We start from the raw sequence: 11,671 nt of genomic DNA on the forward strand, positions 1-11,671 counted from the left end.
GGATTCGTGGAAGAGTCACGTGTCCGTGGTCACCATGGTTACCAGGGTAGTCGGCGTTCCAAGGAGTAAGAGAGAAGGGCAAGGGAGGGCACGTGTGTCCACGGAGAAGCAGCGACACCCACGCACACTTATAGAGACCCGCCTGCCTGAGAACATCATCTGATAGTACGGAAACTGTGGGATAACCTGTGCCGAGAACACGGAATAACTATCAAATGCCACTTCAATACAGTCGTTTGGGAGAATGGAAACAGCTCACATATATAGGTTCAGATTGCAAATCATTGTCCTTTTAGTTTAGTGTAATTAAATGGGCCTTGTTCTGATAGCTTAATTCTCCTGGTCAGCGTCGGGATCGGTGCATCCCGTACAGCATGTCAGTTGGGATGCAAGGAAATCACCCCCATTATGGCCACTTTAGAGACATCCATTAGTCTAACTGCATATTTTTTCACTCGGTGGGAGAAAATCTGAATCGCCGTAGGAAATTCGATCACATAACGCTCGCAGTGTGAAGCTACAGTGGTAGTCGCTTGGCCACCCTAATAGGAACAAAACTCATGCATGCATATTTCAGCTGCAAATAACTTTTTATAGCTTACAGATATCCAGTTGCCTCAATCTTACAGGTTTTAAGCTAAGAATGGTAGCGCCCTCCAATCCTTATTTGACTTGCATTTAGTTGGTCCAGACTAGGTACATTTAACTACGGTACTCGCCTGTGGTGCCAAACGGCAGCTCTACGGCTCCATCTAGCGATTCAATGTGGGAATCACACAAGTATTTTGAGATTTGTTGTTTCATAGAAAAGTGAAGACACTTTAGCTGGCAAATACCAAAGCATTCCAAATTTGCCCTTCTCAAAAGACAATAGCCGCTCATTCACCAGCTTTTAAAACAAATTTATTAAAAATAGATCCATCTTGCTGGAACAAGCTGGTCAACCCTGAGTCACAATAAACAATCTGTAGTTTTAATGGGTGTCATCTCTGTATTATAAACAACATTTCAGTAATTAACATGCATTAGTGTCACAGGGGGCTGGAAGCAAGTCGAAGAAGAGTGTTCTTCAGGTAGGTGCACAGCTGGTTCATCAGGTCACGGTTCAGACCCTCTACCCAGTGCATCTGCACGATCACATCTCCCTCCTCCTCGTCTTCTTCTGCCAGCTCTCCAGCACCCTCCAGCTTCACGTTGGTCAGGCACTTAAACAAGAATGGCTGGCTTGCACTGGGACTGTTAGATGTCATGCTTGAGCCTGGAGTAGGGGGCCCTTCCTGTTTATCAGGATCTACTTCCTGTGTATTGCAAAGCACTTCCTGGGTGAGAGGCCCCGAATGCGCGGCTTGGGCCACAACAGAGTCCTCGTTGACTTCACTTTTGCCCTTTTCCGATTCCACCCCAACAATTGCGTCATTTTCTGGGGATTCTGGGTTTTCAGGTTGAGGTCCACTCTCCACAGTGTGTGGTGCTGCCCTGTCACCACATGGGGGCGCCCTGGGCAACTCCCGCAGCTGTCGCCGCTGGTCACGGCGCTTCTGGCGCACGTGTATCCAGGAGTTCTCCACCGCCGTCAGGAAGAGGCTCCGTTCAGCCCGCCCGCTGGGCACCCTTTTGTGCAACACCTATGTAGTTATGAGGTTCACAAGGTCACAAATCTCTTAGAGCAAGTCCTGTTGTGCTCCACAGAGAGCGTCATTTCCAAGTGCGTGTTGCGTTTCCCCGACTTACCCGCAGGTCACTGAGGGTTTTCTCCAGCCATGCGGTGACCACGCTCAAGCTCCCAAGGGTGGTGCAGCCGATGGACGGCGCCCTAGCCCTCAGCAGCTTTACGGTAGGAAGCAGCAACGAGAAAGACAGCGGCTTGCGGGCCTTCTCCAGTTTCCTCTTCTTTGATGGTGGAGACTGAAACCACAGGGTTACAAGACACTGTAGCCTCCCGGTAGACAAAGTAGCCCAAAATCAGACACCAGACAACACAACCATCTCACAAATGGTGTAGCGCAAGCTAAAACCTTGGGTTCCTTTAAATCAGAGCTAGATATGATTTTAACAACTTTAAGCTATTAGTTGAATTCTCCCCACATGAGCTTGATGGGCCAAATGGCCTCTTGTTTGTAAAGTTCTTATGTTCTTATGCAAGTCACTGCAATGATATCCAATAAGTTACCCTTATAGTTGAACCTGAAACCTTGAACATTCTCAGCACAAGAGTGTCTCTCATCTGTTGGTTTAGCAGAACCAATAGGTGCTGACCTGGAAACAGGCAAGCCAATCAGGGAAAGGAGAACAATTCCTGCCTCTCAGTAAAGGGGTGCAATTATTAAGGACCTGTTACGTGACTAAACAGATATAGACTGAAGTATCAGAGGAGGTAGTTGACCTAAGTGGTAAAACAGCAGCTTACAGTTGTGTGGAATGAATTACCTGCTAACTGACCACGTAATGTCTTTATGTAAACATATGTAAACATGTGCAAAAAAAAGTAAAATCCAAAATTACAAATGATGAAGCTTTTAATGGGCTTAACAACGACTCATTGGTCAGATAATTAGCAATAACTAAAAAACGCACTCCCAAGACCTATGCCACTGTTTGCACATCACTGATCACTGCTGCAGTGAACTGAAGGGCCAAAAAGCCAGAAACAGGGACATTCACTTACATAGGCTTCTTGTACACAAAGATACAGCCATGAACAGATTAAATGTTTCATGCAAAATTCAAACTAACAAATGTCTGGGTGTTCAAAATTATCTGTAGATTATATATTTCTAAATATCTTTCGGCTATTTGCTGAGACCATTAAAAGCTTAATGTTTTGCAATTTAGTTTTTTTTGCCCAGGCGTGAACACATTTAGGATGCAAAGTGGATAACATGGGAGGGGGGGAGGTCCGGCAGGACTGGGGATCAGAATCAGGGCCGGTATGCATAAAACTTCCTAAGAATGGTCTTAAGAATGGTCTTAAGAATGGTCGTACACTTGGACTTAAAAATCTTAGCAAAAAACAGGACCTAAGAGCATTGTATAAAGCTGCTAAAAGTAACTTTCAGCAAAGTCTAAGCCCAATTCCTAAGTGCTGACGGAGCCAGCATTTAAGTGTCGTGAAATGAGGACTACAAATAAAATCCCGCCCCAAATACTAAGTTCAACCAATAGAGGAGCTGCACGGTGAATATATTAGTGACATTAAACCGTTAATGTAGGGCTTTATACAACATATCTTTCTGTGATCATACCTTTAATTGGTTGTACGAAAATCTACCTACCCACCAATCAATTTCCACTAATAGATACACATGTTGTATAAATTATGGGTCAAACGCAAAACTCAGAACAAGACATTGGATTCTAAAAGAAAACCAAACTGGACGACAAACAAAACGGTTCTTTTGGCACAGTTGGTGCTTAAATGGAAGGAGGTAGTGCGAGGAAAGTGTGGCCCAGCTGTTACAAGCACGGACAAAAAAGCTTAGGAGGCTATTGCAAGCTCCGTAAATGCTGCGTCACCTCGGACAAGGCGTTCAGCAGAGGAATGTGAAAAAAAAGTGGTATAATGTTTTATCGACCTCCCGAAAGGAAATCACAGTTTATAAAGCAAGCATGCAAGCTACAGGTTTGTGTCATTACTTATACTGCTTTTATGACTCTCACTATAATAGATGATGATAATAATAATAATAATAATTATTATTATTATACTTTTCCAGTTGCCAAAAACGTAGCATCATTTACACCTTCAGTTCAACTGTAAGTGCATTTTTAGGTGACGTAGGAGATTGTATCCGGTTCCTAATTAGGTTGGTAACAAAAAGAATGCCCTCATGATCGAGCCTGTACCTTTTTATCAATTTATTATTGTCGTACGTCTGCAGGACGTCCTTTCTTCGACGGAAAGTGCGCGGTCTCCGTCTGGGTGCGCGTAGTGCAGCTGCCATCATTCAGCTCCTAACTGGCTTAGGAGTCCTCTCCAGCTCTCTTAAATAATTTAGGAGCTGAGACCAAGTCTTAACACTTAAGAATGTTTATGCATGCCACTTATTCTTAAGTCTGGGAGTAGGAGCAAAATCACGTCACTCTTAGAATTTTGACGCATTTAAGAGTGAAATTTTACTCTGAGAAGTTTTATGTATACCGGCCCAGGTTTTTTGGACTACTATGTTGACTTACACATAGTTTAGGTGTTGTATCTATTGTAAACCCCATCATCCACTATGCTGTATAATTTTCTTGATCTGGGTCTGTGATATGCCTGAGTATGTAAGCCAGTTTATTATACAACAGCCAGAAGTAATCTGCACACCGACAGCCTATTTGTCAGAGGGAATGAAAACTTATCAGGAATGAGAAAAACCAGAAGGTGAAGATCAACAGGGTGACCACTAGATGGAGACAGTCCCCTCATAGAGACACACAAGTGCTGCAGCATAAGTGAGGTCATATGTATAGACTGAACAGAGCTGACAATGCACTGCTCTACCTATCCACTTTTCCCCCCAGATTTTGCTACGCTAACAAAGGTATTTTTTTTAAAGCACAAAGGCTCCTAGGTGTTATAAAGTCACGCCGCTCACCGGCACGCTGACGTCCTCGTAGAAGCTCCACGCCAAAGCCCATCGCATGGTCCGGCCCTGACAAAACTCTGTGTGAGTCACCTTGGGTACCTGAAAACAAAAGCGCACGTGCTGGAGACAGAATTCACTGTAAGCCCCGGCATGTTCACCGAATCCCCAGCAGAGGGCGATGCGTACCCCCTGCTTTCTCAGCTCTTCCTTCAAAGGAGCCAGGCTGCACTTCTTTCCAAGCATGCAACTGTACCACCTGCAGGAGGCACAGACATTCTGTAGGACCGGTACAGTATATGGCACCACGGTTAAGGAGTTAACCAGCATAGATCACCATCCCCATGCAACCTAAAACGTGGGAAAAGTTAGAGGCGGAAAGTTCAGGTCCAGAAAGTACAAATCCAGACCAAGGTTTTGTTTCAACCAACTAGCTGAACATGAAGAGTCACAGTCACAGAGTACTCAACTGGTTGGTTGAAACAAAACCTTGGTCTGGATTTGTACTTTCTGGACCTGAACTTTCTGCTTCTGGGAAAAGTGAATGACAGACAGAGCTCCACGCACGGCCACACCTCAGCCTCTTCTTCAGCTGCAGGCTGTCATGGATAATCCTCTTTACGAATTCCAGCTCGCCCCCCTCGGCCATAATCTCCGTCACGCCCCCGGTGTTCACAGAGCTGGGTGGGGGCCTCCGCGAGTTCCTCGAGTTCACGCCCTGAATAAAAACAGCGAGCAGGTTAGCACACCCTGGACCGCCCCAGGTGCACCTTGCCAGTTCGGCTTTTTCCTCCCATATATTACAAATATTTCCTCTGTTTTGGAAATCTATAAGGTAAGTGGATAAGATTTCATAACACTAAGTTATTTCAAAAGGTTGCCGAAAGTCTGTAATAAATTTGGGGCAGCCATGTTGGAAACTGGTGCTGAAGTTCACATAAATAAAAGCAGCGTAATGATAAGGCTGCCGGAGAACACGTAAAAGGCCAGTGTCTGCAACCGGTCGATCTTTAAGATATTCCTGGTCAATCACGGCTAGGCCCATACGTTCCGCTCTCTCTATTGGCTTAATTTATCCAACATGTGTCAAACAGGAGGAAGCGGGGCAAACCTTGGCCTCCAGCTGATTGGCGAAGAAGGGTGGATTGCACATGCAGAAGTCATAAATGAGGGCTGACTCCTCCTTCAGGGCGTCCATTAGCAAGGTCTTCTGAGGAACCTTGACCACTGATTGATGAAGAAGCATGGGGTGGATTGAGGGTCTGGCTCAGCACTGTAACCTATGCTTCACCCGCCATATTAAGATGCATGAAAACATTACAGACACACACATTATGTAATTCAGAGTGTGAGCTATGTATTAAAACAAGTCATAGACCAGTATTTTTCACTATATTTTCTTCCACTCCACTGTTCCACTGTTTACTGGTGTAAACAAACCTATTGCACTGCCAGTGGTATAAAATATAAGGACATCTAGTCAGATGGCAATATTGCGACCGCCAACTACCCAGAAAAGTGCTTTCTGACCTTTGATGAGGTCAGACATGCCGTTCTGCTCCACGTTCTTCTTGGCGTAGCTGAAGCAGACATTGTCCACCTCAGTGGCCAGGAAGAACCAGCCATTCATGGTGGCTCCCAAAAGGGGGTAGATGCACGAGGCTCCAGTCCCTGTGTGCAAACGAGGAGATGCCCAATTTGACACCAAAGCACCCATAAAACATCACGAACACAAAGGATATAGGATGGAACGTACCAATGTCAATTCCCCGGCGGGGGGCATCACTTGGGCCGGCTCCGATCAGGTCCTCCACCCAGTGGATGTAGTTGAGCCGTAGTGGGACAGTGGGGATCAGACGTTCTAGTGGAATCTCAATGGTCAGCCCAAAGTCCTCTTTCAGGAGTGTGCAGGTCAGGGCACGCACTGCCTCAGGATCCTTAAAGTTCAGCCTGAGTGGGGAGGGACCAGATTAATGTTTAAAGGGATCGTCCTGCAAAAGGCACTGTCAGATCCCGTTTCAGAAAGCAAGTGACTGTGAGAGTGGCTTGTGAACTGTTGCCTGCCACGGGCCCGAAGATCCCCGCTAACCACAAGCTGACTCAGCCTATATTTAGAACAGCCATCAGCGTCTCCTAGGAGACCCTTATACCGGGGAAAGGCATCAGGGATACTCTCTCCATGAAAATCATCCCTCTTGGGGGTGGGGGTGGGGGTGGGGGTGGGGGAGTGAGGGCAACAGGCAGGAAATGATCAGGAAGGGAGGATCAGGCGAGATCAGGAGATGGTGATGACATCATGAAGTGGGTGGAGCCAGGAGCCATGCCATTGGTGGGCGCTACCAAGGGATCTGGCCATCGGCTGAGTGAGAGTGGGTGGAGATTGGTGGTGTGACGCTGTGCGATTTCTCTCAATGATATTAAAGGGGTTGCGTGGAAACTAGGTCTTCAGCCCTAGAGGGACCAGAGATGGGGGGGGGGGGGCAGGTGCAGTAACCCCTAAAGCAGGGCTGAACCGGTTTACGTTATGCATAACAAATGCAATAAGTGGTTCCTGGTATTTCTGCTTTGTCTTACCGTCACAGATCAAAAACACAGCAAAATCAGTGTTAAGGGTGAAAAGCATGGTACCAAAGATCATCTCTCTCAGCCTGACCAACAGACCACCTCCCTTTCATCATGTAAAACTTATTTTCAAAGAATGGTGCAAATTCCGATACTGCAACAATCAGAATTACTGGTCGATGGTTACAAATGACCCGATATTTACCACCGATAATTCCCTGACGAGTTTCTGAAGAAAGAAAAAAAAAAAAACAATTTCAATAGAAGGCTGCAGTACTGCTGAATAACACTAGTCTGTAAGTAATGCAAGTGTCTGAAAGCAAAAGAAATTCACTCTGAATAATTACGGAGTTTATCATACTTGTCGATCAGCCCTTCTCTGTTATAAATGTTATAAATATGTATACAGTAATAAAATATAGTGCTCTGGGGCTGTTGTTGTATGCTATACAATTGGTGTATTCATCAAAAAAAAAAAAACTTTCATATTTTTGGAATGTAATTTCTTTTTTATTTATTTGGGTGGAGTGTTTCTTTAATGTTATTTAAGCAGAACCTCCCAAACAATCAGTATCGGTGGCAGTTTTCAAAATAACCAGCTATTAGTGTTGGCCAGAAATGTCCTTATCGGTGCATCACTATTAGCTAATGTATTGTACTTTAAAACACTACAAAATACAATCTAACTCTTACGTGTTACTAACAGTCCTAGAAAATGTTGATAAAACATAGAAATTCTTTATTTAAATTCAGGCATATGACCACATGGCCTGTCACAAATTACAGGATGTTGAACATTTCTAAAACAAAAAAACAGTTCAAATTTATCAGGAATAAACTATAACTAAATAGAACTTATCTAGCAATGGTTTGTCAAATAAGTTAGTGGTGTGCCAACAGACATAAAGCAGTGCCGACAATCACTTACTTTTGCTCAATATCCCCTCTAAGGAATGCAAAATATTTCCATACAATGGAAGACAAATGTCTTTTCATGACTAGTTTTTGTTTGTTTTACTCCTCTTCATTCATTTTTGTCAAATTTCTCATGAACATGCCACAATGTCAATGAGTCCGAGACCCAGGATAAAAATGATTATGATTGGCTGGGAGAGTGCGTGCAGAGCTCATGAAAAAGCAGTATCAGTAAAATCTAGACTGATTTTTTTAAAAGCTACACTAGATAATACTGAAAAGAACCCATCATTAAAATTGCAAAGCTTGCTAAGCTTTAACAGAGCAAAAATATTTTTATGTAACTTTTTGTCTTAACCAAGCTATCGCAGATCTTGCAATGTGACAATTGCATGCGCATAGCATGCAAAGTTGATATTAAGTTGTCAAGTAAAGCCTGTGGCTTACCAGTCAATCTACAGGTACATCCCTAACCACACCTATGGTCATGAGGCATAATGACCAAAAGACGGAGTATAAACAGCCATTATGTGGTTTCTTCTCAGGACTGACAATTTCCATGACAAGGTGAAGAACCTGGAGATCTGGAAAGATCTTAAAATATAGCTACTGCTTTCAGCTTGAAATGAATCAGCTAAGGACAATTATGTTAATCATACAAATGCTACCTGGTCACAACCCAGGAGTTGTTCCAGGCATGTCCCACTGGTAAGAGGACCCAAAATAGACCCAAGACATGATGGAGGGATTGTATTTCCCAGGTGGCTTAGGAACATCTGAGAATCCTACAGAACAAGCTAGAGCCTATGGTTTTGAAAAGAGAGGTCAGGTCTGACCCTTTTAACATGCTGCCTCCATGACCCCGAACCAAAGAAAATGTATGAATATGGCTGGATATTTTAATTCAAAGAAATAATCGCTAATCATTGTTAGTGTCCCCATGCATAAGTCGTTGATATTATGACACTGCTGTGTATTACACATCTTCATAATAAAAAATCTGTAAAGGTGCCATTAGAGTCCACAGCAACACATGGAATTTTAGTTTTGTGGGTGGTGATGGAATGACAATGAGGAGGTATGGCTATGAAATTAATTCCCCCTGCAAAAACCTTTAACTGTTACTCGCGCCTGATGTGTAAGGGGGGAGGCATGAGGAATACTGTTCCGCTGAATAACAACACGTTGAACATCCTTATTAAAACAGTAACTGTTGCTCTGGGATCAAGTAAGCATAAACCAGGATTAACCCCCAAAGACTGTTTAATGAACTCTGATCTGAAAAGACGCGGCGGTCGGTACTCACCCGACTCGGCCGGTCAGGCTGGTATGGACATGCTGCTGAAATTCCGGGTACTTGGACGCCAGGTACGCAAAATCAGGAGGCTTGTCTTTGTATCGGTTCCTAGGGTGCATCGACTTGCTCAGGGCCATCCTGCAGAGTTTGGCACCGTGACGTCAGGTCAGTACTGACCGTAGATGCAAAACAGGAAAGATTTACGCACTTAATACAAGCTAGTTTTGAATATTTAAATCGGTATGTCTCTTCCCGAATTTTCCGGTTGTTCTTCTCAAATTATATCGGCACAGGGTCCTGCTGACCAGAAACTAAGGGTTGCAGCCCTTTAAGTATGTGTTTGCATCCTTCATTGGCGTTTAATTATGGTGTATTATACAGCTAGATTAGACATGTTTGTATTTCTAAGAGATGCCAATCTGCGTCACTTCTTCAGGCGGTGTAGTTTGGAAAAGATGTCAAGCTAAGTTGGCAACTGTGTTACATTTTAAATAAACAATTTCCAAACATCGCGTACAGAAACAAGTACATGCAGACATACCTTCACTAAAATTACAAAATACAAACACTTATTTAAAAACGCAAAGTGAACTGTAGACTTCAACCCCAGACACGTTGCGTAAACGTCTCCACACAAAACGAGATGTTGTCATCTCTCAGCGACGCCACCGAATATGACGTCACTGCATAGGCGTACATCGGGGTGGGATCTGTTGGATTTGTGCCTATGATGAATGTTTTTTTTTAATGTTATGTACATATCCTAATTATGGTAATAGATTGTGAAATGAATGGATTATATACATGAATATAAACAGATACTCATTTTTGCTGTAGATGATTTTCCTTTTAAATGTTACGAATGGTTAAACCGAACAGGAATTCAAATATGAAGCCTTGTGATTTAATTTATTTTTTAAATCCCTGTATATAAAGAGTTTTTTTTTCCTTTTTCTGTTAATGATACATTAAACCCATCCATTCTAATTAGTTTATGGACAGTGGTGGCTTGATGGTTAAGGAAGTGCACTTGTAATTGAAAGATTGCAGGTTCGAATCCCCGACCAGCAAGGCACCACTGAGGTACCCTGAGCAACGTACCACCCCCAAGCACTGCTCCCCGGGCGCTGAATTAGCTGCCCCCTCCTATGTCACGAATGTCACATATGGGTTAAATGCGGAGGACACATTTCGTTGTTGCGTGCTGTGGTGTGTTGACACTGATCACCTAATTCTAGTTAAAGAATTAATTAATATGCCGAATAGATGTGTTTATGTAGTATACAATGTAGTATACTAACCAAAAAGTTACTCGCTGGCTCTTACATGCGATGTCATTACTACTTTTTATGTATGCGCACAATTTTGTTCCTTAATAAGACCTGCAAACAGATGGCTATTTTTTCTGGGCGACCGAAATGATAATTTATTGAAAGTGTTCACCCCCAGCTGGTAGGCCTGTAGTCTGTACCCAGCCCTTTCTCCTGCTGTTCAAGAGGATACAGAACTAGAATAATGAATTTTTAAATACTGATGGAAATGGAAGCTGATAATAAACAAAGCTAGAGCTCACATTTCCCTCAAATTTATCATCAGTGTACCTACTTTAAGTTATTGGCTAGCTTTTCAGATCCCTCTTTAAATTCAGATTGAATGGGTAAGTTGTTATTAATTCAGGCTTCACTGAATATAAATGTCTCGAATTAACTCAGTATATTAACATTTCATATTTAATTGCTGCTTGTGCATTCTATATGACACTGGGATTTGGTATTTCAGAATCCTTGTTGTCTCCTGACATCTCTTTTATGTGATTCGTATCAGTTGAAGACCTATTACTTTAGTTTACCTACACTAAAACGTAACACTACTGTAGCTGTGGCTGCTGGTGCTGCTGTACATGTCCCGATCTGAGCTGAAGTGCTGGTTCACTCCCATGGAAGCGTGATATCGTGTGGCCTTCAATCAGATGGCTTACATAGACCTGCTTGGAGAACTGGCTCACTGTAGGATTCTATGACAAGTTTACACCTTGGTTGTATGAAAACAGGATCATTGTCCTCATATTCTTTGTTTGCATGCCCAGGCAGAGCTGGGCAGACAGTCAGCATTGGATTCTGAGAGTTCCTCTCCTCCATTGCTACAGTGACTGAAAGCATCTGAACAGTGTACCTGCTGATCCATTTCAACTGGTACTACGTAGGCTCACATTACTTTGAGATCATCATATCATCTCATATAACCTCACCACTTGAAAACCTCTGACGCTTAAAAAAAAAAAAAGTACACAGGCCTGTAATTCCAAATGCATAGCAATACTCTGATTTATCCC

At 43.3% G+C, this 11,671-nt stretch overlaps 1 protein-coding gene across 2 annotated transcripts; it reads right to left on the bottom strand.

Annotated features, from left to right (window-relative positions):
* Positions 1-881: 881 nt before the first annotated feature.
* mettl16 (methyltransferase 16, N6-methyladenosine) lies at positions 882-10,039 on the bottom strand. Of its 2 annotated transcripts, none has more exons than XM_023829267.2 (10): positions 9,881-10,039; positions 9,349-9,477; positions 6,322-6,515; positions 6,096-6,236; positions 5,677-5,792; positions 5,141-5,283; positions 4,755-4,824; positions 4,578-4,667; positions 1,732-1,905; positions 882-1,625 (listed from the first exon to the last, which is right to left on the bottom strand). In XM_023829267.2, the coding sequence occupies exons 2-10, from the start codon at positions 9,474-9,476 to the stop codon at positions 1,032-1,034; spliced, it is 1,650 nt and encodes a 549-aa protein (XP_023685035.2). In that variant the 5' UTR covers position 9,477; positions 9,881-10,039; the 3' UTR covers positions 882-1,031. The 2 variants fall into 2 exon arrangements, with proteins under 2 accessions (XP_023685035.2, XP_023685034.2); XM_023829266.2 differs by having other exon boundaries at positions 9,349-9,511; positions 9,881-10,038.
* Between the last annotated feature and the right edge of the window lie 1,632 nt (positions 10,040-11,671).

Source organism: Paramormyrops kingsleyae, chromosome 18 (genome assembly GCF_048594095.1).
Source record: "Paramormyrops kingsleyae isolate MSU_618 chromosome 18, PKINGS_0.4, whole genome shotgun sequence".
NCBI classification, from domain to species: domain Eukaryota; kingdom Metazoa; phylum Chordata; class Actinopteri; order Osteoglossiformes; family Mormyridae; genus Paramormyrops; species Paramormyrops kingsleyae.

Bases quoted from the DNA above. Each gene is read 5' to 3' on its own strand.
- mettl16 (XM_023829267.2), bottom strand. From the start codon at position 9,476: ATGGCCCTGAGCAAGTCGATGCACCCTAGGAACCGATACAAAGACAAG. The intron at 6,516-9,348 runs GTGAGTACCGAC...CTCCCCACTCAG, and splicing joins AGCCTGACCGGCCGAGTCGG to GCTGAACTTTAAGGATCCTG. The intron at 5,793-6,095 runs GTCAGAAAGCAC...TTCATCAATCAG, and splicing joins CATGTCTGACCTCATCAAAG to TGGTCAAGGTTCCTCAGAAG.